At 38.8% G+C, this 27,469-nt stretch overlaps 1 protein-coding gene across 3 annotated transcripts in view; it reads right to left on the bottom strand.

Moving 5' to 3' along the window:
• The window catches only part of LOC139742231 (PDZ and LIM domain protein 5-like), a 110,944-nt gene that overhangs the window by 35,534 nt on the left and 47,941 nt on the right, over positions 1 to 27,469 (bottom strand). For 2 of the 3 annotated variants that reach the window (XM_071652807.1, XM_071652809.1), the window contains exons 3-9: positions 17,577 to 17,658; positions 15,880 to 16,076; positions 14,730 to 14,866; positions 11,230 to 11,398; positions 5,521 to 5,606; positions 3,486 to 3,503; positions 198 to 258 (exon numbers count right to left, since the gene is read on the bottom strand). In XM_071652807.1, coding sequence (XP_071508908.1) covers positions 198 to 258; positions 3,486 to 3,503; positions 5,521 to 5,606; positions 11,230 to 11,398; positions 14,730 to 14,866; positions 15,880 to 16,076; positions 17,577 to 17,658 — 750 coding nt within the window. The remainder of the gene's footprint in view (positions 1 to 197; positions 259 to 3,485; positions 3,504 to 5,520; positions 5,607 to 11,229; positions 11,399 to 14,729; positions 14,867 to 15,879; positions 16,077 to 17,576; positions 17,659 to 27,469) is intronic. The other variant, XM_071652808.1, reaches the window with a different exon arrangement.

The raw sequence follows: 27,469 nt of genomic DNA, 5'->3' as shown, positions 1-27,469 counted from the left end.
TTTGCATTGTACAGCATCAGTGCAACATATGTGACAGTAGCCCCATCACAACTCATACCCTACATCACACCACCACCACCACCATCACCACCATCACCACCTCTACCAACATCCTAACCACATTTCGCCATGGCGACGGCTACCATTAATTGCACTTGGAGGCTCTCATTGCAAGGCTTTGTGTTTCGGGGACTTACTGATGCTGGATGCGGTTTTTGCAGATCTCGCAGTACAGCTTCTCATTGATGACGAAAAATCCTGCAGGAGATGTGAAAATTGAGAGACTCATAAAAATAGTGTGCATTATATAATAAAACAAATACTGTATAAGCAGTTATTTTGATTTGATTTTTGCGAATTTCGCGAATCATAGTAAGACCGCAAATCTAACAACACGTGAAAATATTGCCACGTGCTATGGTAACAGTGCATGTACAATAAGCCTCGGTGTCAATTTGCGAAAAAACATCTCGCCAAAATGTCTGTGACCATCCCATTCATGGAAATACATGTATGTAACAGCTTATACAGTACATTCCACACTGATAATCCCTTTGCTGAATTAGTGGCCCTTACAGAACAACCCAGACAATACACTGAAAACATCATAATGAGCAGAAACATAATATTTTCTACCACACAATCCAATTTACACTTTTCGATACTGCTCACATGAGTTGGTTGATTTATGACGAACAGACCATAATTAAGCCATTGAGGACGAGTCCTGAGAACATTCATGCAAGTGTCTCTGGGAAATGTGTGTTGTAGCAAAATCAACCTGTCCTCAACGGGTTAAAGGGAAATGGACCCAGGATTCAAAGAGGGCGCTATTGCATGGACCCATGCTTACCCATCTGCTACATTCCGATTTTGAAAAAGAAAAAAGAGATAAAACTGGAAAAAAAAGGTCAAAAGATGGCACTTTCAATTACCAAAAACAGGAAATGTCCCTATTAAACAGGCACAGTTGGTAAGTATGTTAATGCATAGGAATCCTTCACAGACAGAGTTTGCTTGCTATCTAGCTGTGGAAAACCTGCCTGTACAAACTTTATCTACTTTGATTAACAGTTAACTAGCATTACACAATCAGTCTTTGTAATGAAGATGCCAACAAACTGCACAAATGATTATTAGTCTCTGATCACCAGAGATTAGTGTGTTAGTTGAATATATAAATGATGACATAAATGGTACCCTGGGGTACCAAATAAAAATCAGCCATTTTGTTTAATTATTTTTTTTTTCTTAAGGTTGTACCCTGGGTTGCCAAGAAGTGGTAAATTATTTTGGTGTGATTCTTTTGCACTGAAGCACACGCTATTGCTAGCTAGCACAGCGTACCATGCATGCATAGTATAACATGCAGTGGCATGGGAATGACTATGTACATGCACACACAGTGCATGCATTTCTCTGCGGCTGTCCTCGAGTGGACGTGAGGTGGCACTACACAACGTCGTACCCCGGGGAACTATGGTACCCCTGGGTAATGCCTGATGCATCAAATATGGCAGAACCGTTCCTGAGCCACTAATTGGCAGGGGACAACATGTGATGACACTATACTTCCCAATTATGTGATTTGTTAACATTTTTTTTTTTCTTTCTTAGAGGGAGGTAGATGGGGGGGGGGGGGGGGGCTGATAATGAATCACTACAAGTTTCCACTTCACAGTCTGTTTCTTGTTTTTTTTGTTTACCCATCACTATATTCTTTCTTTCTTTTTTTTGTTGAGGGATGTTGGTCAACTACAGTCGGACATGGACTAAATCATAGAGTGAACAAAGCAAAGGAAATCCCATCTTATTGATATACATTTTGGAACATAAAACAGAAACAAACAAAGAAACGGAAACAATCTGTGTCTCCTGACGAAAAATGGAACATAAAATGGAAGAGCAATTGGGCTAGACGAAACATGAATTGCCCCATTTTTTGAAGAATCGAGAGTGACAAAGAATTATCTGCCTTCTGCTATATCTTTATACTGCTCGTTAATCGACTTTAGCAGCTTAAGCATAGTTTTGCTTACAGCATTTGTTCCTATGATGTATCTCTTTTTTTTTTTCTCTTTTTTTTTTGGAGGGAGTACTGGTGCAAATTCAGGAAGCATGAATGCTGTACACGGGTATACCGCACATACTTTGTGAGTATACTGTAAAACATGATATATTCGCGGCACGAAATTTTCGCGAATTGGAGCCGACGGCCTTTTTCGTGGCAAGAAATTTTCGCAAATCGCCTCTTGCGTTCAATGCATATAGTGTAGAAAAGAAATTTCGCATGCATTTTAATTTCGCGAATCTTGGCGCTCGCGAAATTCGCAAAATTAAAATGCACGCGAACATTTCTCGTTTTACAGTAATATTTTGCAAATTACGACTTGACAGACAATTCAGCAGGTGTTAGAATTTGTAATTAAGAACCATAGTAACGAAATGAAAAATACAATATATTATCCCTTGTCAGGAAAAGAGTTCCTTCCTTCTTCAGAAACAACATACAGCCTGCTTGGGTTAATACAGGAGGTAGTATTTTTGCGAGATATTAATTTCGTGAATATCAGTTGACTCACATCAGTCGTGAAAATAAAAATGCAGCAAAACATATGTACACTGTATCCTTTAAGGGCAAAAAAGACTGATGCTTGTACAATGTAGCTCTACTCTACACATCATCCTAGGCATATTTGCATTTCTTATGCATTATGTGGCTAGCATCAGAATGGTTAGCTTAGCATACATGCATATGTGCCGATCTTACTTTTATAATCATTCTTTTTAACACTTAATCTTAGCTTGAGGCAATAGGAAATGGTGTTATTAAAAAAAAGGCAAAACGAAGAGCATTGACAAGGTATTATCATAGTTAACATGCAGTCAGTAATAAAGCAAGTCATTATTGAAAAAAAAAATGTTATCAATCAGTAAATGGTAAGGTAAAAACCAATATTAAAAAGCAGTTATTAAAGACAACTGGTTTTAAGTACAATGGTGTAACAGCCAATAAAGTGTATTCTTGTTAGTAACACTTTTAGCTCAGAGTAGGAGGATATTAATAACTGAAATGACATTTCCAAGAAAAATTTCCCATGGTCAATATTAAATATTTCTTCCTGATGCACCATGACACCAACCGACTGAATGAATTCATTTGAGAACTTGAATGGATGACTACAACAGATATTTCAGTTAAAATTGCCCAGTTTGACAAAACACAAACAATGCAGATAGATGAGAAAATATTTACACATGAATGAAGAAAAACATACTATAGTTCTTTCCCCAACACCTGCCAGCCATTTTCAGCATAAAACAAAAGCAAAAGAAAAGCAATGTAACCTATTTGTGATTGTCATGTCCTTGCACATAGATATTTTTTTTTTTTGCATTATAAGATAAATATGAATTAGAAATTAATTGATGGCACAGTATAATTTGAAGAAGTTGTATGTGTGAAATACTATTGTACAGTTTACCTTCCTCAGAAGATCCATCTAATGAATAAAAACATACAAGATCAGTCAAATATGAAAAAGATTTGATTTTGATGCATATTGTTGAAACTTAAGATCATCTCTATATCTTTCTAAATGGCAGATCGTTTCCTGGTGCTATGTATATCATCATTTACTGAACTAATAAAAACAATCACACGTAAATGCACACATTTATAAACTGCATGATGGCCACCAGGATTTTTTTTTTTCACCCGTGACTAGTTAACGTCCTAAAGGTCGAATGAGGTCATTTTATCTGTTGAGACATCCCCACTTCTATCTGGAAATACTTACCACTACCTGGTACTACCTATGATGAGAATATTGACTGCTTGGATACAACTAAGTCATAATTTTTTTCTCCCCAAGACTATTTGCTTTTACTCATCCATAATTAGTACTAGTTTTATCATGATTTTGGAAAAAAAAAACTATTCCCAAGCTTTGTGATGTTTTGCTGCTGTTTTAGTCTCTATTTTGACAGTGAGAGGCATACATTGCAAATAGACACTGTGAGGCAGAGGTCTACTATCAAAATCATTATAGCGCCATCTGCAGTGCCCTAGATGTACAGCTGATTGTGAACCCTCCCATGAGAATCAATGGCTTTTCTTGACAATATGAAAGAACTTCCTGGTAGAGGCATTGAGACAATGAGATAATGGGACATAGCACTCTATTCCTCATGCTCATAAAGAGATGCCAACTTCCAATAGATTGGAAGTGTGCTTTATTACAGATTTAGGCATGATTTTGCACGATAACATTGTTAACAGCCTTTTAAATTTTACGTACCCTGTTCTTCTACCTGCACTCTTCAGAAAATGAATTTCGATTTGAGAATTTTCCATCATTCGAAAGGAAAATATTTGAAAAATCTAATCCAGTGGAGTAATGCATCACTGTCAGTAGAAAATCTATCCATCATTATGGAAGATTACTCAAGTACTTTGTGATGTCCATAAAGTATCACTGAAAGAGCAAGAAAAGCTATTTCGGTCACAGCAATACTTGCAATTCACAACAGGGAGGTGGGACATTCGCAAGCCCATCCACACGCATGCAAACACAAGTTACTTCTCACATATGTACACACACATGATTATCATGCACTGCACTCAAGCATGCACTTGAATCGCTTTCTATTCCTTTTTCTTCTCATCTGTCTGTACGTTCATATTTAGATGCCCATATAGTATTATATTGTATATTATGTTAATGAGTCACCCATCAAGATCAGTCTATAGCTTGAGATAGAGGTCTCCTGCATTTTTTTTTCTCTAGTCCATTGCAGTTACATCAATACATCACTTTTTTTTTCTATGAAGGTTATGAAATATGTTTCACAAATTAAGTGATCCATGCAGTAGGACCATGCTTTGTAACATTCCTTTTTTTTTCATATTATATCAAAGAATGCCCATTACTGAGTTTTTTATTTGTAAAAATTGTGCAAAAATCATATCTAATCAAATCAACACATCTGATTTAAATGAATGTCCTTTCATGTGTGCTCAGTGTTTAATACAGACTTCCGTCTAGTCTAATGCAGTCCATTCTTGCAGAAGACAGTACCAATTAAAGTTTGGCTGAAACCAATATCTGTCAAGCTGTCACAGGTGTGATACAAGGTCCTCCATCGCAATATATTGTTTCAGTATTAAATCATTCGCCATTTTAATTTTTGACTGGAAGTGAGAGACGTTCCTTGTCAAACATTTAATTCCCACGGTGCTGTGTTAGCCAACTACCACATCTGCCAACGCAGATTCCCTCTCTGAGCTGTACAGACACTCTGAAACTGTTTAAACTTTGATTACTGTATATTTCACCAAACAGTTTGGGGAAGTTAACCTTATGGGCATGAAACAGCCTAGCCAGTGACTACTGAGAACGCACAAGGGGATTGAAATAAATGTGGGATATCTTGATGCATTGTCATTGATCTCTGGACTGGATGTGTTTCTATCGTCGTGTGCTCGCCACCACAACTCCCACCGACTCCCCTCCTCACCTTTGTTGCGTAGCGACAGACCGCAGGATTCACAGGTGAAGCACGTGTCGTGAAGCGGGTTCCCGCGAACCTTCACAAATGGACCCCTGGAGATGGAAGGGGAAAAAATAAAAACATGGGAGTTTGTGAAAAACAGGCAAAGACAGGAAACACAGAAAGCAACAGAGAGAGACAACCAAATAGTGAAGAGCACAAAATAAAACCAGCAAGAGAGTAACAGAAGTAACAACAACAAGAGAACTGGTCAGTTCCTTTTGATACGGAGTTTATTGCTGTGAGGACATGTTCAGAATCAGGTGGCGACAATGCACAGGGTCATTTAAAGGGATGGCATAGTATTGTAAATATTGGTTGAGATGAAGATTGAGGTTTTATTTTTATTTTTTTATTTTTTTAAAATCATTTTTTTGTGAGATAATTAGAAACCACTTTTTGAAATGTTTAGGGGCATACAATTAAACAAGAGACCCGCGGGTCTAGCGCTCACCTGAGTATCGCAAGTTCACCTTTCACGCAGTCACTAATCTAAATTATTCACAGCTCTACCAAAATTTGACCAGGCATTCTCAAGTAGAAGATGAAAATGTACAATAAGGGCCCAATTTTTTTAAGATTCCTTAATTTGGGGGGATTGGGGCCCCCTGGGGCCCTCTGGGTGGGGCATGGTGCCCATTTTGATAAATTGAGATCCTGACCCCCTAGGGATGCTACCTGCCAAGTTTGACAAAAATCCATCATGAGGTTTTCAGGAAGAAGATGAAAATGTACAATTCAGGCCCCCATTTGGACCCTTCCAACCACCACCACCCCCCCCCCCCCCCCCCTACCCAAGAGGGGCACCCCTGGATCTCCTATGAACAAACTTGAAACTACAGTCATTAATGTACTCACTCATAATATTATCTCAGCTCTATATATAACTTCTGATTCTAGAGAAGATTTATAAAGATTCCTTCATTTGGGGGATTTGGGACCCCTGGGGGCCCCCTGGGTGGGGCATGGTGCCCATTTTAACAAATTGAGATCCTAACCCCCTAGGGATGCTACCTGCCAAGTTTGGTGAAAATAGGTCATGGGGTTCTCAAGAAGAAGATAAAAATGTACAATTTAGGCCCCATTAGGACCCCTCCTCACCCCCTCCCTCCCCTGGGTCCCAAGGGGGGCACCCCTGATTCTGCCATGAACAAACTTGAAACTACAGTCATCAATGTACTAACTCATAGTATTAACTTAGCTCTATCACTTCTGGTTCTAGAGAAGAAGATTTTTGCGGATATTCCTTAATTTTGGGGGGTTGGGGCCCCCTGGGGGCCCCCTGGGTGGGGCATGGTGCCCATTTTCACAAATTGATTTCCTAACCCCCTAGGGATGCTACCTGCCAAGTTTGGTGAAAATGGGTCATGGGGTTCTCAAGAAGACGATGAAAATGTACAATTTAGGCCCCATTAGAACCCTTCCCCACCCCCCTCCCCTGGGTCCCAAGGGGGGCACCCCTGATTCTGCCATGAACAAACTTGAAACTACAGTCATCAATGTACTAACTCATAGTATTAACTTAGCTCTATCACTTCTGGTTCTAGAGAAGAAGATTTTTACAGATTCCTTAATTTTGGGGGGTTTGGGCCCCCCTGGGGGCCCCCTGGGTGGGGCATGGTGCCCATTTTAACAAATTGAGTTCCTAACCCCCTAGGGATGCTACCTGCCAAGTTTGATGAAAATCGGTCTTGGGGTTTTCAAGAAGAAGATGAAAATGTAAAAAGTTTACGCACGACGCACGACGGACGACGCACGACGGACGACGGACGACGGACGACGGACGACGCACGACGCACGACGCACGACGGACGCCGGACGAAGGGCGATCGCAATAGCTCACTTGAGCCTTTGGCTCAGGTGAGCTAAAAAGGATTCAAAGTTATTCAATAAAAATAGATTTTGAAATGGCTGAGATATCCAAAAACAAAGTTCAATAAAGTGATCCTAATAAAAGGTGGGTTCCACCTTTTATTAAGATCTCTTGTTTACGATATCTCAGCCATTTCAAAACCAATTTTCATCAAATAAACTTTGAATCCCTCTTAGAATTACATGCACTTTATATTTCATAAGAGGTTTCTCATTATCTCACAAAAAGAATGTTGGAAACCTCAAGCCCCATCTCAACCAAAAACTATACCATCCCTTTAACACAACTGTGTCTGCGTGCTCTTAAATGAACATGTGTGTATTACATCCAATCCCAATAAGTCTCAGGTAATCAGATATCTGTTGTCAGAAATCCCACAGAGTCTCACTTTCTCTGAAGTAATATTCATATAACATCAAAACTCAATGCCATTGAACACTGACTGTGAAGGTGAAAGCATCTTATGAGTCGACCAAGCTCGATGAAAGAGAAAATGCTTTTGATCTCTATGGCAGATAAAATCTAACAGTATAGTGAGAGTGAAATAGTATACTCTTTTCAGAAAGCCTTTTACAGCTGAAGACATGAAGAACCCACAGCAGAAATATAATACCTCTTTGGCCTCGCTGCATTTTCTCATTAAATGCTTAATAAAATATTGTGCACTCATTACTAGGTCAAAAGTGAAAGAGAATGCTGATGACCGAATATTCAGACTTTCTGAAATCAAACCACAATTCCAAACTTGCAAAACGATGAAAGCATGGTCATTCAGCACGTCTGGTGGCAAAACATCTACCACTAATGAAGCTACAGAATGATACATTAACCAAAGAAATAAGATGTCTTCTTTAACAGAAATTTTCCCCACTCTATTTCACTCTATTTCATATTTCATGACAGGAAAGCTTTTTGAGTAACTATACTCAGTTCACATCTGTGCAGAAAACACAGCAACGGAACTGCCACACAAATTGGTTGGGATACATCTGCCACATCTCATAATCATTATATTCCATTAGTAGCATGGCCCCACATTACAGGCAGTTGAATTTCATTTATCATGACCTCTTGACCTCAAATGTTCACCTGTCACATAATTATTGCACAAAAACAATTGCCAAATCCTTTTCTTGCTTTCTTACCACATTATACGCTGCTGGACATTCCTACATGTAGCAAACTTAAAGGCTGGAAAGGAAAGTTTTCAGTCAAAGTTCAATGACCTGTACTGTGCCACATACCTCCTACACCAGGTGTGATTTTTTTAAACCGACTCTGTAAAAGTGGATATTTTCGCGTGACTAATTTTTCGCGCTTGGCCGGGTCGGAAGAGTTTCGCGTGTTTTTAATTCCGCGGAATCAAGACATCACGCACAGGCACATATGGCAAGCAAAAATATTCGCGTGCTTTTATTTTCGCGCTAGTTTCTGGTTGCGCGAAATGCGCGAAAATTTGAACACCGCGAAAATTTCCACTTTTACAGTACCTGTTTAAATATCTGAAGTATGGCAAATTATATTTTATAGAAAGCTAAGAATGTCAATTTATAAATTTTGATACCCAAAGGCTATCCATGACATAATCAGATGCACTTAAAAAGCTGCATTCTTTTTGCTTTTCTGAGCATGAGACAGTTACGATTTCACAGCTCTCTTTTGTATTCGACGTAAGTATGTGCACAAAGTACCAGCAGGCAAGCGGCGAACTGCAAAACAGCGTGCGCGCACAGCAGCATGGATGCAGTTGAGGTTATTTGAACAGCGCTGTGTTTGGAAGGCAGCTGCCAGACCTGCTGACGCTGTGGCTGTGCAAGAAAAAGAAAACATGATTTTTTTTTTCGGAATAAATCATAAAATCAGTCAGCCAAACATCAATTAGGAATAGATCAGGCTTAGATGTTTCACTAGTCCTGATTCAATAAGGCGGAAATGCCCTTTTTAGGGCATTTTTAGCTGAAAATTCTACGGATCTGCGCTATAAGTTAGGCCGTAGACCTTGTTCTGCATAGAAATAAAGTGATATGAGATCTGTCTCTACTCGGAACTAACCATATTACCATGATCTACAATCGTTAGATAAGAAGCGTGAACAGACAGATAACATCGGTCTATTTACTAAGATGACAATTAATTTTCTATTTCAAATATCCTAGCCTATAAGTGCAATACAGGTAGGCCTACCATGTAAACACTAAATTAAAACAGTAGACCTGTTATTCAGTGGACAGGCTGTAGTCTAATGTTGGAGGTAGTCGTGCAAATCGCTGTGTATATATACAGCTTGGCTTCGGAGATTCTGAATAGGAATTGCAAACAATGCATGGCATGGACTGTCTGTGTGGATATCTCAAATTTCAGAAACCTGTATTTCACCAAAATCATGGGATATACTTATTGGCCTATCTAATATCCATGTGAGTTTCATGTCATTGCTCAATTCTCCTTCAAAATAACTTGTTCTTCGCGAGCGATTGCATTTAGATTGTTTACAATAGTTGCACATTGGTTTTTAGCTCCCGCTGTAGGTCCTCGTTCATATAATATTAGACAGCTAATTTCAGTTCTAGATTGTGCAGGCATCGTACGCCGCGATCTGTCACAAAGATCTCGTTTGTTTTGAGTGGCACTTTCCAGCACTCGATTTTGTTCAAATTCATGTGAGTAATTGGAAATAAGCTGTTAAGTACATCCTGTGGTTTTGATGTAATTTTGTTCTGTGGCATTTGAGATATCTAAGCGCCCGTTTGTCCAGTGCATTCACTCAAGCTGACCCATCTCGTTGGCCTCAACCCTCCCAGCCTGCAGGGGAGCAATGCTGATACAGCTGGGCTTTGGTACCACCATCTACTTCTGCCACTTGCACGCTGTCTTCCGCGTCCCCTAGCTCCCCAAAATCTCCATCAAAATTCAAAAATCAGACTTCAAAATTCAGGTCGAGATCGTCTCACTTACTCCATTTTGCGTCAACAACAAAGAATGAGATTGCTTGAACAACTTCATTCACCGTGACTGAAAATGCACACAATCTCATATACAATGGCCAGCGCATTTACACCAGTGGGATGCATCATACACACAGTGACGTCATCAAAGTCGGTAGCTGAATTCTTGACGAATCATGAGGTCGCGGGTGAGGGAAAATCGACACATTTTGCAGCCTTTCTAGAACAACTTTTTCAAAACGTTAGCCTAAAAGGCATAAAATTCATATTCAGTACAATTTTCTTGTCTTGACTTATAACAAAATTGGTCTTTTAAAAAGTCATTGAATATAAGAGGTTTAAAGATCTAGTTGCGAGGGGAGACAAGCTTCATTCGCTGCCCACCACCGTACATCCGAAAACCATGACTTGCGAAGGCCTGCTAGAATTGAATTGCTCATCAGCGAATGTGTGCATCAAAGCATATAACTATGCTCAATGGTAATGTGCTGACTCTAATCAAGATATTTGGCTGTATGTGTACTCACAAAGAGATCACTGATTAAAGCTGTACACAGTTCGTTATGGGGATTCTTGAATATATCCAAGTTGGGCAAGCCTTCCTACTGCTTGGTATTTCCATGCCACCAGGTCTTTCAAAACCTTGAGTACATTTTGTCAATCAAGTATAATAGTACTCCTGTTGATCTAATAATGTGGGAAAACAAAGTGTCCATGGTATTTGTTCCTTATTTTTTTTGGGGTCTGAAAATATGTCACTTTCTTTCCTAATAAATCAGTAAAGAAGCTCTACTAGCCAGATATCCTCATCCCTACTTTTCACCTATATTCCTCTGTCCCAAGCCCAAACCAACTCACATGATGTTACTGTTGCATTTGTGGCAGACCGGCAAGGCATCGGCTGGTTTGGCGCCACCAGATGGCTTGGCGACAGGCGCCCTCACACTGCGGGTTCCACTCGGCCTAAAAGACGGCTCCGGAGGGGGCGGGTTGTAGGACTGTGATGGTGCTGGAGGAGTTGGGTATGCTGTGAAACGAATCAAAAACAATGATAAAGAAAAAGTCATGTTTGTTAGTATCATATAGGTAAGTCACAAGCATGTATATACAAATGTAAGTCAACAATTGCATGAATATGATAGTGTGGTAATGGATCACATGTTATCTTCTCCCATGGCTAAAACATTCTGGAATGTTACTGTAAACGTGAATTTTTTTGTGCGAGTAATTTTTCGAGCTTGATTGGGTAAGATGAATTTGGAATGTTTTTTATTCCGCGGAATCAGGTCATTAACTAGTGGAACATATGGCATGCAAAAATATTCGCGTGTTTTTATTTTTGCGCTAGTTTCTGGTTGCGCGAAATGCACAAAAATTTCCACTTTTACAGTAACCCGTTGAGGATGGGCTGATTTTGCTACAACACGTATTTCTCATAGACACCTGCCCAAGTACATTCACGACTAGTCTGAAATTAGTTGAGGTAATATAGGGCAGACAACATCATACGATACTTATGCAATGTTAAAATCTCAGTAACCGACAATTTTGACGTAGACAGAACTGTGATTTTAATAGGGAAGCAACATGTACTAACATTAGATATGCACACTTGGGTACGGACAGTACACATAAGGTGCATTAGCTGCATTCTGTATGCCATGTTCTTGATGGTGGTTGTCCCAGTGAAGATATTATCGTTTTTATATTCTGGTAGTACTTTTTGAGTCATTATCTTGCATATGAGGAGGCGGTGATATTTCATGGGAGCCGCAGTTGTGAGTAGAAGAAAAACAAAACAAACAAAAGGAGAACAGTTGCTACTGCTGGTAAAGGACTGTGTGGAAGTGCAATTCAACATGACTGAGTCCTAAATTATGATGAGGAGTATCTTATCCCAATTGGATCCCTGCTGAAGAGAGCGGAGAAGGGGGATGCCATTGAAGTTGATGATCAATAAGAAAAATGAATGGGTTCCTCAGGAGCCAGATTCCATGAATGAGCCATCGATCCAGTGTTTAATGATAGTAATTTTATAATTCATAATCTATAATTCTATAATATGTAATTGACTTTTTTAATCTTCATAATTTTTACATAAATAACAATTTTTTTGCAATACAAATACACTTTATAATTCCAATTAAATCTTATAAATTTTTGATATGTTATAATTTGTATGATTTTTTTATTGATTTTTATAATTTCTAAGCAAATGTTATAATTTTTCAAATGAATAATAGTAATTTCATATAAGAAACATGTATACACACTGTATGTAGGTGTGGCATGTTCAGCTGGAATGTGGTCGAGGTATGAACTACACATCTCTCCATCAATTATTTTCTAAGAATGCCTGTGTCAATCTTATGGTGCCATTTGAAGCCAGGCTTTCTTTCCGTTTATGGAGACTACCAGCAGTAACTACTTTTATTTATTTTAAAGAGTTCCACACGGATGTTCAAGATACGAAATGGATTTTGTTCTATGCATCGACTATGTGAGGTGTACTACTGGCATGGAGCAGTGATATAATAACAGTGATAATTCTTAATCACATCTGTACAAGATTAATGCATTACGTCATATCATTTGGATTGAATGTCCCGTTGCGTTACCATGACTGGATTATTTATGACGTTGTGAAGATGTCTTGCTGGCTTGTAAGTCTTCATAAGTATTGTTTGAATGATTTATAAGATAATCGATTCTAGGAACTCTGCCCTTTAGTCAGTGGTACAAGGACTCGCACGTGCGGCATCCTTGTAAATCTTATTGCAGTATACTGGAGTGTGAAAGCCTGTCTTCCGGAGGCCTAGAAAGATTGAGAAACCCACATGCGCTAGCTCGATCTACAGCGTGGATACCTCCACAAGAGTATTAACATTGATGTACACAGACAAACATACATTTTTTCTTATGATCACTTCCTGATTTAGTTAATGGATGATGTGTACAAGCAGGGAAGCACATCTGGGTAAAGATCCCTATTCTTCTTTGTTCTTGTGATCACAAACTCAGCAATGCTGACTGACTCAAATTGTGTGACTTGATTGCTTCATTCTCTCTGTACGGTGTAGGACTAAAGCTCTCGCATAACTTTAAAGTAAAATCGCAATCATGACGTGAGCGAATCCTAACATCATGCTTAACAATAAGTATGATACCTGTATGTCTTTGTTCATGTATGAGGGCACAAATTGTTAATGCCATGCATTCATTTATGAGTTGCTTACTAGTATTAGCGGGATTAGAGGTATAGTTATCTGTTGCTGACAAAGTATGGATACGACTGTTTGTAAAGCAGAAATTTGTTACTTCATTGAATCTTGTATATCATACATAAAGAGGATAAATTGCACACATGAGACAAGGGTGATGTTGTTATGCCTATATAAGGTCATCTACTTGGAGTAAGGTCCTGCATTTGTACAAACTTGCTTCAACATTGCACATTAGGAATGGAAAGTTTCAACTATATGACATTAGATTTCATTCACTTTTAAACAATCCTTAATGGACTAGTGTAGTTTCTGTCATATTCTTTCAGACTTTGTTTTCATACTTTTGTCATATTTTTTATGCAGTCCTTCATGTCTGACATTCACATCTTTTCAGAGGTTGTCTGGACAATATCAATGTATCTTAAATACAAAAGCGGGGAAAATCTATCAAAAGTGACAGCCACAATAGAAAGAATGCATGACTGCAGAGTAGTAGCTGTCTACTTCACACTTAAAGATTGATATCAAATTCTGTCATCAGCTGGGACTCAGCATCATGATACTAATACCTCTGGATTTCCAAAAACAGCAAATAACATTCCTCACTTTTAAGCTATTTCCACACAGTATGTGCAATATATTATCTGGTAGCCATAAATAGACAAAAATTCCAAGAATTCTGTTGATGAGTCCAATTTGTGCCACTTGCTTTCACTTACTAGTTTCATTGAGCTTCTTGATCTGGGGAAAATAGAAATAATTAATCAGTCTTCTGATTGACACTACTTTGTCTGACTTGGAAGGCTTTGATTTATGTATCGACTAATAAGTAAAAGGGGAGGGGGAGGGAGAAGGTAACGACCCGACATCCCCCCCCCAAAAGTTGGATCATGCTGTGACTAAGATCCTGCAAGACTTCTGGATATTGTGTCTTCTTGATCTGTTTAATTTCAATGTGTCACAGAGAATTTCAATACTGAGAAGTATCTCACAATACTTGCTCTCATAGAGGGAGGTTTTTTTGTTTTGTTTTGTTTTGTTTTTGGGGGTTTTAGGGGTTTTTTTTGTCCTCCTTCTGTCTTGGGTTAGGGTTGCTCCTGGCAACCAGATGGGCAGGAATCAAAGCTGCCCTACCTTCGTTGTCGTGGGCTAGTTGCTGCACCATGCGGAAGCTCCTAGACTGAGCCCCAGGGTTGGTCATGTCGGGTCGCTGGCTCTGGTAGGCCGAGGGTTGCTGCCAGGTGCTCGGGGGTGGGGGAAGGTCGTCTGCACTGGGGTGGGGTGGGGGTGGGGGTGGGAAGAGAAAGGAAAGTGTGCATCATTCAGAACCACTGACATCTTTCCTGATATGGGAAGTGTAGACAAGGAGCTAGAATGGCACATGCTCTTACAAATGACCAGAAGAGTACACAGCGTGGAATTATGGCAGATATTTTAAATCAAGATTAAGAAAACATTCTTTATGAAATGTGGCTTACTCTGTGACTTCAAGATTGTCACTGAGATTGTTCATCTGCAGCTTCAATTGTTGATAAATGTTCAAGAACAGCTATCGGAAGAGCACAGAATACTAAGACTGACTGCTTGATATTTCTTTCATATACAATGTATGTTTTGAGTATGGTAATCATGTATGATTATATTCATACAAAAAAATGGTGCAAAGTTATAGAGTATTGTATTTAGTCAAACAAGAAAGCATTTTTTAAATACTTGGTTTTGCAAAGACCTCCATAACTGGGTAACATTAAACTATAATCCAGATTTACTACTGTAGAGATTATATGCAGTTCCAGTGATTTGATTTTATTGGATTTGATGTGATTTGATATGATTGCTGCATTTTTTACAAAATGAATATAACATTACAAAGAAATCTTCAAAAAATAATCATTGATATTGAATAAATAATATGTATACTAATCATCAGTGCACACTACTTGAATGTCATATCTGGGAAGATTTTGGTTATTTTCTATAGAAATGGGTCAACCAGCTTTCGCTAGGTATATGTCAAAACATCAAATTTTGGATGCCAATGTAAATGATGTAAAACAATTTGTTCATTTACACCAAATTGTAACAAATGTCTCTTGCTTCCTATTTGCCTTGGAAGCATGTTTGTTGACAGCCATTCTACTAGGATCTTGTACCTGCCAAATTAAGGCAATCATTACCACTGACAACAAGATTGCATTCAAATGTTGTTGGCATTTCACGGTCTTGGTGCCGAGAGGGTTAAATGGACAGAGGCACCAAGGGACAGGGATGGGTTTCAACTTACTACCCAGGGTTGGTTGACAGGCCCTCCGTTTGCCCTTTGAAGGAATCAGCGAGGTTCTGGGGGGAGTACATGCCAGCAGGCGAGTTGAACTGCTTATGGACGGGCGTCGGCCCGGTTCCCCCGCCTCCTCCACCACCTCCCGCTCCAGGGAAGAGCCTGGGTTTCACATTGTGGCTGCTCCCGGCGTGTGTAAATTTCTGTGGGACAGACACCAGTGAATGTTAGACCAGTTTGTGATTAGTGAGATTGGTTCATCTGACCTTGAGTTTCAAACCATCAAAACAAACAGTTGTAAAGCTAGATATCACCTACTTAACATGATCAGTGGCGGATCCAGAGGGGGGCGCACCTGGGCGCGCACCCACAGCTCTTTATTTTTTGCTAAAACAAAAGAAATTATACAAAAAATAGGGGGCGTGCGTCCCTCTTTAATTTTGTAAAGGCACCTCCCCTTTACGGAATTCCTGGATCCACCCCTGCTGATCCAACTTGCTTGTATGTTTACTAGCTCCCTTTGATGATTAGAAACATTCTTATTCTATAACAGAAAGAAACGGTCCAGGTCCTATCCATAACATTGGTCATCATACCTCTGCGTCATCGCTTTCCATAATACTGCCTACATTTGTAGCTTCATTTGTGATAATCTACAATACAGAACTCATAGTTGGAATGAGCTAAACAATGTTATTTCTGGTTCTGTAGGATCCCTTTGATATTAACTTACATAATATATAGTTTCTTATTCCTCTCAATTCCCTTTTGAAAATTACCTATTGGCTTTTTTTTTCCAAGGGGAGGGATAGAGTGGATTTCCAAAGAAATGTAATTTTATGACAATCCTTGATCTCAACTAAAATTTACTTTCAAATCATTCTTAAATTCAGTCACATACACATATTTTAGACATGACTGGGCAAAAGCAAGATTTGAAGAATAAAAATTGTCTTTTTAAAAAGCCATACATGAGTGTTGAGCTACAACTCAAACCTGCCCAAAGAGCTACAGAGTAAGCTGCAGAAGTGGCTGAACTGAATTGGACCTTTAGGCCACCATCCCGATACTGAATCTATTTGTTCAGTCCCTTGCGATGTCACAACCTTTCCAGAAACCTCACACCTGGCAAATATTTGGCGGTTCCCTCAAGATGACACGAATTACTAGTACTCCCAAACCTCACACGACTCTCCACATTCTAACATGTCTGGCTGGCAAGGCGTCACCCCTCTTTGAATTCACGCGAATGAAATCTTGAGAAATATCATAAACCTTCTGGAATGCAAAAACCATTAGGTGGAAATTAAATGGCTCGAGGGAAGATGTGCTGTTCTCCCTTCTACATGTAGCTACCACTGGAGGGGAAACATGTTCCTACATAATGCCCTGAACAAATGTTGAACCTGTATTGTACGAATCTAGACAACACTCCTTCCCTTGACGTAAATGCTCTTTTCAAATCGTACAAACCTTTGAACTCCCCCTGCCCACACAGACAATAGCGTTCACAGGAAGTAAATTGGTCTATGACTTTTTGAGTTCAATAACCATGTTTTTCTGCCATGTGGAAAATGATTTTCGTTATGACGGAACTTGGACTCTAAAATGAGTTTACCCGCTGCCTATGGGAATTGGGTGTGGCACATTGTATATCTATGGGAACGACTATTTATTGGGAGTATATGGGTTAAATAACAAACCTGTTTGTCTGCTTGGAGGGACACACTGAAACCTTGGTCACTCTGCTTGACTTCTGGGGCCCAGATTGTGGCCTGGGGACTCCTGAAGTGAATCAATGATAATTGTAAACAAAAGAACATCAGCTTTGTAAACTAACTAAGTAGTGTGAAACTATGCTCTACTAATCAAACAGACAAAAAGGACAGTCACTGCTAAGTACTTTTTATTGTGAAGGTACATGTATAATAAAGTGGTGGGTAGATCATGAACAATGGTACATGAAGATCACTTTAATTTGTTTTAAAGGAATGGTATAGAATTGGTTGAAGTGAGGATTCAGCTTTTAACGTTTTGTAAGATATTTAAAAACCACTCTACGGACTATCGAGAATACAATTCTGAGGGGAATTGAAAGTTTATTTGATGAAAATTGGTTTTGAAATGACTGACATATAAAAAAAAACCAATATAAAACAAAGAGTCTAATACAAGCTGTGGTCTGTCACATTTTATTAGGATTGCTTTTTTGGATATCTCAGCCATTTCAAGACCAATTTTCATCAAACAAACTGTGAATTCCTCTAAGAATTACATGTTGTTTCATATTTCATAAGAGGTTTCTCATTATCTCACAAACAAACACAAAAAAATAGTTGGAAACCTGCAGCCCCATCTAAACCAAAACTGTACACATCCGTTTAAGAGAGAATAGAGGGAAACCGAAAGATACAGATTACTAAGTAAATGCTTGTTGTCTATAAACTTTGGCACATCATTCAAACATGAGTGCAAAAGGGAAAAATAGTGAACAATATTCACCTCTTATTGAGTTATGAATGTCATGTAGTGTACTCAGATACAACTTAACTCAAATGTCAGAGCATATAATTCCTCTCAGACACACATATAAATACATTGTCTGTGTGGGCTTGCACTAAATAAGAAAAGGAAAAGCAAAGAGGGCATTTTTAAATTTTTTTTTGAGCAGGCACACAAACTTACACTGTATTGTATACCCTTACCTTGAACAAGGTATTATACTGTATGAAAGATAACATAATCTACAAGTACAAGTTCATAATATCTACAAATTCAGGGTACCCTTACTCTGAACAAGGTATTACACTGTATGAAAGATAACATAATCTACAACCTGAGGTATTTGGAGAAATGAATGTAATGTATGAAACAAATATCTCTTTCTTCCAACAACTAGCTTCCATGATTTACTTATCTCTCACAATCACACAATTTGAGGCTTCAGGGACATAGAGCTTCTCTACCTTATTATGGACAAAACATTTCCTGGATTACTGTATGACACATTTCTTCAAAGATAAGTGAATTATGACATCAAAAACTGAGACAAATATATCATACTAGTTTCCAATTTAGGACAATAGTCGGCAGATTTAGGCAATCTTGGTCTTTATAGACACTTCCGTCAGTGCATAAAGCTGAGTGGTGCACACACACCATGACAGTGGTTGTCTCGCTGAGATAAGACGAAATTCACAGACTGGAGAGATACGAGCATGTTCAAGGATGTGAGTTCAGGAAATGACTTCGCCCGCTCAGTTTGTGTACACCCATATCGGGCAACAACTTCCCTCTTCCTGTCGGCCATATCTCCTTACAGCTCACATTCGCAGACATGATTTTCAACCATTTTCCTTGGAAACTGACTTTACCATCCCCTTACCCCCCCCCCCCCCACCCCCACCGAAGAAAAATATGGTTTGCTCTGTTTTGATCAACTGGTTTCCTGTCGTAAATTACAATGAAGGGATATTACACTGCCTGCTCATGTCTCATATGCAAGTAGTAACTTGTCTAAAATTCTAATCATACTCAAGATATTACATTCCAATATGCATCAGGAAAGACAAAAAATGGGGAAAAGATTCCTTTACTTTTCATTTTTGAACACCTAATCGTAAAATATTTAGGAAGACCCATAACTTACATTGTCAGGTTGTCACCTTTTGTAAGCTTCCAGTAAAGTTTTTTTTTGTGTGTGTGTGTGTGTGTCCTACATTCAGAATCTTGAATCTTTCTGCAGTTGTTTTATTTTCAAGAAAAGAAATCCAATACCATATGTGTTAATGAAGAAGAATTTACATGTTTGTTGAGATGATACTTTCAAACTGATTTGAGGTGGCCATTCATCATTATGGCCATTTCTGTCATCTCGTACTCATTATAATCTGGTCAAGCCAGTATGGAATTTCAGCTTTTGGAGCCGAGTCCCTGAAGAGGGTAAGTGATATTTGCATACAGCCTGCAGTGAGGCTGTAGCATCAAGAGCCTTGAAGGGATGGGATTGTTTTGGTTGAGATGGATTTTCAGGTTTCCAACATTTTTGGGGTTTTTTTTTTTTGTGAGATGATAAGAAACTTCTTATGAAATATGAAAGAGGATGTGATATGAAAAGGAATTCAAAGTTGTTTTTTTCTGAGAATTAGTTTTGAAATGGCTGAAATATCCAAAACAAACCGACCCTAATAAAAGATGGGACCCAACTTTATTAGGATCACTTTGCTTTTCTTCGTTTTTGGATATCTCAGCCATTTCAGAACTGATTTCATCAAACAAACGTTTAATACCTCTTACTTGTCTTAGAATTGTATGCTCCCTTAATATGTCATAAAAGTGGTTTCGAATAATCTTGCAAAGGTTAAAACCTGAATCTCCATCTCAACCAAAACTATAATACCCCTTTTAGGTCTTTCACTACCATTGTAGTCTTTCTGGCATACAATGTCAGTGGCAAATTATGATGTTGATTCTAAAAGGTCACACCTGGGACCTGTGTCTCAGAGAGATGTTTTTCAATTATCATACATTGCAATAATTGCAGATGACTCCAGCAAAAATTCAATAACTCACACCTAATTGGTTGTTTAAGGGCTGCTGCCATAGCAACTGCAATTACTACAGCTTGCAATTATTGTGAATCTCTTTTTCGAAACAGACCCCCTGGTGGTGGAATCCAGCAATTGGTATCATCTCAACCTACATTTGGCACTTGACAATGACCTAGCACATGTCCCTCCAGGGGTAACCCTGAAATACGAGGAGCAATTAAGATGGCAACTCCTAAATTCTGCACTAATGGTTGGGCGAGGGAAGTAGATCAGTCGGTATGATTTCTGAATTGAAACGAGCAATCTTACCTACAGTCATTGGGGATATATGGGTGCTAAGTATGGGTGAAATGAGATATTACATCTAATCCAAGATGTGTAAGTCTCTTCTATGATCAGAGTAAAATCAGAGCAACCTAAGCAGATCACAGGGGATTTCTTGGGATATATATTAAACTCTTCAATGATAAAGGTTTTGACATAGTTTTAATACTTTATTTGTATGTTAGTTTTTTAAAGATCTTTGACTTAAACCTTTGCCTCGTCAATACCTCATGGCAAAATTCCCAGGCTCCAAGTTTCTTTTTCTTTTTTTTTTTACAACTTTTCAGTTTTCAGTCAACGTATTAATTGAGGTGATTTAATTACTCATTTAGAATACTATTTTTAATAGCATTTTGCTTTTCTTCAGAAAAATCTTCAGTACAGACATGATAGGCCTACTGAATTTTTAACAGTTTTAAGTCCCTAAAACATAAAGAGCACCAAAATCTACAAAGAAGCTAGCTGTGACTCTGCAGATGATATATGTGATGGGAAAAGACTAAAAAACAAACGCAAATCTGAGAGCAAGATCACTGTCACTCTCCAACTCTAACATTCCACCCCCTTTCATTTCAGAGATAAGAGGCAAAGTTCTCTTTTCACACTCTCCTATTTTGTCTATACTTAAAATGACAACCATTTTTTCTGTTAAATTGTTTTTTTATATTTTTGCTTTTTTTTTTTGGTTTAGCCTTTATACTATGGCTGATAAAATTTCTGAATGCATCCTAAGTTATAAGAGTCAGTTTCATCCAGCTTAACACAGTGGGCATGTACACATACAAAAAAATCATCATTTTTGGATCACGACGCAAATATTGACTTTATTCGCTGCTGTTCACACTAAATCTCATTTACTTGCAAGCAAAGCGCTTTAAACATCCAAACTGCCCATGCCCGAACAATGACCAAACCATGACCCCAAGCACCTTCATTGGAGCTTAATAGGGCTTTGAGTTACACCATGAGATTAATAAAAAAAACAACAACAATGACATTTTAAAGTGTAATATGAAGAAAAACCGTGCAAGTCAAATTACTGCAACTTTAGGTTTTTAGATAAAAGAATCAAGATGGGCCAATTTTTGCACCACAATGAGAATCCAGACAGTTACTGATTATTTTGTGTCCACTCATCACACGAATCATTTGCTTTGTGTATCATATTTCGAACATCAATTTAGAAAAAAAAAAAATGTTTCGGGTAAGTAAGAACAGGCCTACTGAAGACATGTGAATCTTCAACATGATTTGTGTTATGCATATGTCTATTACTTATCATTTGACGACAGGTTTACGTGCCTCTGCAGCAGCAGCAGTCAAGAGTTGGAGCTGATAAGACAGCAACCCAGGAATTGTGGGAAATGTAGTCTGTGTTTATCAATAACAAGTTTCCCCGTAGAATCGCATTTCCTGACCCCATACCTTAATGCTCCAGATGAAGGGGCATTTCACAAACATGATCATCCCAAGTCTGGTAAGCTCATCACCTTCTCACGGCTCTGAAATGAAGGTCTTGTCTGTCACTTCAAAGCTCCAGTGTGCCATTGGATATAGGGCTACCAGATGTTTGTTTTTCTCTTTTCCAACTTATCAATATCACGCTGCCAAAATGTCCTCGCAATTCCTCGTAGTACATAGGGCTTTTTACACTTGTGTTTCTTAACCCCGGACTTTCTCTGACCCAGGACTATCGTTAGTCCCGTACCAATTTTTTCAGCTTTTTACACTCGCCAATTAGTCCCGTACTATCTCTTGTCCGGGGCTAAGGAGAAAACTGACCTTTTTACACTCGTATTTCTTAGCCCCGGACTTTCCAAACCACATGAATATTCATAATTACGCTGGGCACTGTACACGTACACGCACGCACCGGCAGCACTTGATTACCTCGTTTCTGATTGGTCAGTGAGGGTCGGACTTCGTCTCCGTCGCTTAGCCCAGGATTATTTTTTCATTCTGTTTACACTCACTTGCTTGGCACCGCAATTGCGGTGCTAACCCCTGCTATTTTGCAGGGCCAGATAGTACCGTACTATCGGTGGGGCTAGCCCACTTTGGCAAAAACGAGTGTAAACAGAAAGTGGGCTAAGGATAGTCCCGTACCAACGGTGGGGCTAAGGCCCCCCCTTAGCCCCACCGATAGTCCGGGGCTAAGCAAAAATTTACAAGTGTAAAAAGCCCTCATATGGATCTGAGAGCCATTTGAAAGAACAGGCTACTGTATACGCCATATATTTCGCGAGTCTAAATTTTTGCAAATCGGAACTTCCCGACAATTTCACGAGTGGTTAAATTCGCGATCATGGAGTCCTGTACTGAACGGAGAAATGTGCATCACATTCATATCGGCATTAGAGTTAGTATTTTCGCATGTTTTTAATTTCTTGAACAGCAGCTGACTCGCGAAATTCACGAAAATAAAAATCTCGCGAAATATTTGGCGTATACAGTAATTAATATCGGGAGGGGAGAACACCCACTAACAGCTATCACTGCTACCATCTACCTGTACATATAAAAAGATCTCATTATCATTGAATTGTTGATATTAATTACAATTTGGCAATGAACATTCTTTGCCTATCCTTGGCATCAATGCCATCAGAGGACAGGAATGTCAATAAAGAGGGTGGAGAAAAGATAAATGCTGATAAAGTTGATCTTATACTGACCATGAACATGGAAGTGGTCGGATCTGGGTGAGAAAAAGGACATAAATATTTATGGACTACAGCATGTGAAGTACGGACCAGACATTGTCCTACATAGTTTCATTCCATGATTTAGTGGCGGTAATCAACAGTGGTAGCCACTTGTGGGTTTATACTGCAGTGTCTGATTTCAAGAAACACAGTTTGCATCCTAGTTGGACTTCCTGTACAATTAGACAGAAGCCAAGTCTGTTATGTTGGGTCAAAGTCGACTCACACGACTTGCGAGCCTGCTGTGCAAGTCCTTTGTTTAGTCCATGCATGTTCCCTGACACAAAAGGAAAAGGGTGGGACTGAGATCAGTGATCAGCCTTAACGTATACATCCATATGATAGAGGATGTACATTATATATTCCAACTCAGAAATTTGGTTTCCTCCTCAAGACATTATTTCCCTTCTTATTCATACCAAATAGCTAGACACATCCTGAGGTAATTTCAAAGCAGTGGGGTATAATCACTGCACCATAACATACTGATTAGGATTCTATGAAACCACTGGCCCCTCACGATATATGGCTACTGAAACTCACTGTGGGACAAATATTAATAGGTATACTTGCCCATATGCACTTTTGGGGCAAGAAGGAAAAATTTCTATTACAATGCCAAATTCTAGTCCACCATCAGAAAGTAACAAGAGGCATACGGTGTCTTGAACCTAGGCTACTTTGGGCCACGAGACTCCTCATGCTCCTGAGATCATTGCATACAAGTGCCTTTGGGAGGATGCACAGACAAGTCATAGGAGAGCAATCCTGATTAGACAGCCATATAGGGAAAGTATAGAGCCAATTCATTCTCACTGATATAATCTTAACATTCTCCTCTTTACCAGGTCATTAATTGGGTAAGCCCATCACATTCTCCCTCCCCTTTCTCTTGGGTATTGAACCCTAGACTTGCAAGAGTTTGGGCTCTGTTCACGTGCTGAAAGCTTTCTCTCTTAATTAAATCTCTTCTACTGCAATCTTCAATGGTACCTAGGTACTCTCTTCTATCTGCCAGTGGTCCATTTTCTTTTCACTGGCCTTGTCTGAATCCGTTCATTCATCTTGAGATGTGTGCTTTGTTAGTGTATCACTCGGAGCTACTTCCTGTATCCTGATATCACTTGGATTTATGGTCTATCACTTGACAATAAACTACACAACTCCTTGAGCACTATTTGGATCTGTGATAACAAACAAGGCTGAGAAAATGGCTAGCAAGATCATCAGCAAAAATTACTTTATCTTCAAATCCCATCACTTGACGGAGTTTACAAACCTGCTATAGAGATCGTTAGAACAGCATACCTGGTACCCTAGAGCTGTCTGGTTCCAGAAAGTACATTTCAGTGACTTGATGATGCAGGTATCTGATATTACTTTTACATTATTAAGTGCAAGGTTAGTGATTACAGGCAGAGAGTACACAGTTGCTGTTGTAAATCATCTTTTGTTTCAGTTTGAGAATTTTCAAAGCCTCTCAAATACTTGATTCAATGCAAATTCATGCCAAGTACTTCCATCTCATCTGTCTTGAACACAAATTACTCAGTGAAATTCAGAGGTGCCAAATTAATGACAGAAGGATGATAATTTCCACAACAAAACTGCCCAGAACTTGATGGGTTGTAAATTAACTCTACAATTATGGACATTATCAACTATATTATCAACATGCCAGTTGAAGGTGACTTGTGCACTGGCCTTCTTACCAACAAAATTAAAAGTTTGATCATTTTTTTTTTCATTTTGGCTATAAAAAGAGAGGTTGATGATTATATGGTGATTACTTGCCCCTCTTGTTAAGAGTGGACAGATATTCATAATAAGCAGACACAGGCATTCTTGTCTACCACAATACCAGTCAAACTAACAATGCTGTGCAACTAATCAACTACTTGGTGAGGATGAACACAAGTTCAATAGTTATGGATGATTGCAGAGCTCTCTTAATAGTTTTAACTGTTATTCTCAGCTCAAGAGGATTGGACAACTGCTTGGATGTGAAAGATATCAATGCATTCCTGCCACCAGGAATAAGTGGAACACTTGACTACCTCCTTACCATACTACAAGCTAGTCTACAGCCAACAGACCTAAACCATGCAAGATCTCCATCTATTGGCTATCCAAATCCATCATAGTTTCTGCCTGTTGGCAGATTTGTTTGGCATGTTACAGAGCAAAGAAACTCCAAGCAAAGATTTCTAAGAATCTTTGAAGCAGTAAAAGTATGAGATTGAACAAATCACAACTTTACTGTTTATGTAACTTTAGCTGGAACTTTCAAAATATGTTTTGCCAATAAAAAAAAGAGTACATAATGAAGACATATCTTGTGAATGTGGGAGTTGAGTCTATGCTAAATTTCCAAAGCAACTTCCTCTTTTCTTTCAGGTATTAATGCAAACATACACAACAGATAAACACATAAAGATACGCATCAGAAATTTGTCAAACCTTATGCCCCACCCTCCCTTTTAGTTTACCACCAAAGTTTGAAATGACATGATTACTGCTGCAGGTTTGGGGTGACATCTACCCATCGACACGACTGATGGTGATAATCGTTATTGCGGAGGGAAGTGGTCGACTCTGAGGAAGGAAGGAAGGAAAGATTCGGCCATTACGCGAGTAGACCAGATACCAGATCAGGCATAACTAGTACATGTTTCCACAATTTTAGACAAGCACACACACACACACACACACACACACACACACACACACAAATGGGGGAGGTTGGCAAAAATCCTGTGTATAATAAAGAGTAAACAAGTCTCCTTAGCAAGTTTGCCTTTAGGCACGATCAGTCTCACACCTTTTTTTTTTTTTTTTTTTCCAGGAAAATTATTACCATTCAGCTTTAAAAAAAGAGATTATTTTACAGAAGTGTACTTTATGGGCTTGACAGTCTCCGCAATCTGATTGGCTTGAAGCAGATCAAGTATGAGACAAATCACTCTTATTGGCTAAATACTTTGCCATGCTGATGCATCATGGGTGGGATATGTTCCTCTGCAATGTATAGATACGATCAACCATCTAACAATATATACCACACACCTACAACCATCTTCCAAACAATGTTCTCAGGTAGATTTTTCTGGAAAGTTTTACATGGTCCACCTGTCATAAAAATGGTCACAAATGATACAATTCGAAATTTTTCGGAAATAGCATACCATTATGATTATAATGTGTTCTTTCTGGTATCCATGGACAACTTTTAACTCTGAGACAGTAAGAAACAAACACAGCTTACATCCTGTCTTCCTTAACCTTCAACACACTGTGATTACATAATGACATTTGATGCACTCTAGAGTCAATACATCATTAACTGCCTCAAAGGTCTTTGAATTCTCATTGTTCATTTACCTTTAACTTGAAGATGCACAGAGATACTGCAGTCACTATTCATAAGATACAACACAATCAGCAGCATCCTATGAATGTAACACATCTTCGTAGATCCTCTACTTCCATTCAAATCTATTGAGGGGTAAAGTATGCGAGCCGTGCCTCATTCCATTCTTATTGTTAACAGGTGAAAGACTTACTTACTCAAGTCATAAAAAAACATGCATCTATCATATCTCTAACTGCTTAGTTTCATCTCGAAATTCAGTGGCTTTTGTGATCAACGGAGTGAATGACTTACAGAGGAAGTTGACATTTGATGTAAACACCACATTTCAGCTTACAGGAAGCCTCTGAAACAGCCTCCCCTATCATATGATCCATGGAACATACTAAATCATTTAGATTTTTTCTTCTGACCTCATGCAATTCACTCCATGAGAAAGCATTAAATGCTAGCACACTACCTGAGAAACAGACCTGCCCAGGTTCTAAAATTTCTATATGTTTATTCTGATAGTTGGACATAGCATATCATTTCATTCATAGGGTAAAATAGCAAACCACTATTGGGAAAAACAGGATAGACATGCCTATGCAACCCTGGATGGCACTTGTGCCCTTCTGCACATGAATTAAAACAACACATCTCTT

This window comes from Diadema antillarum, unplaced genomic scaffold, assembly GCF_040938485.1.
Source record: "Diadema antillarum isolate AM-2024a unplaced genomic scaffold, OU_Dant_1.0 seq00000989_RagTag, whole genome shotgun sequence".
Lineage (NCBI taxonomy): Eukaryota > Metazoa > Echinodermata > Echinoidea > Diadematoida > Diadematidae > Diadema > Diadema antillarum.
The sequence above is the reverse complement of the archived record's forward strand: the minus strand, read 5'-3'. Positions and strand labels throughout refer to the sequence as shown.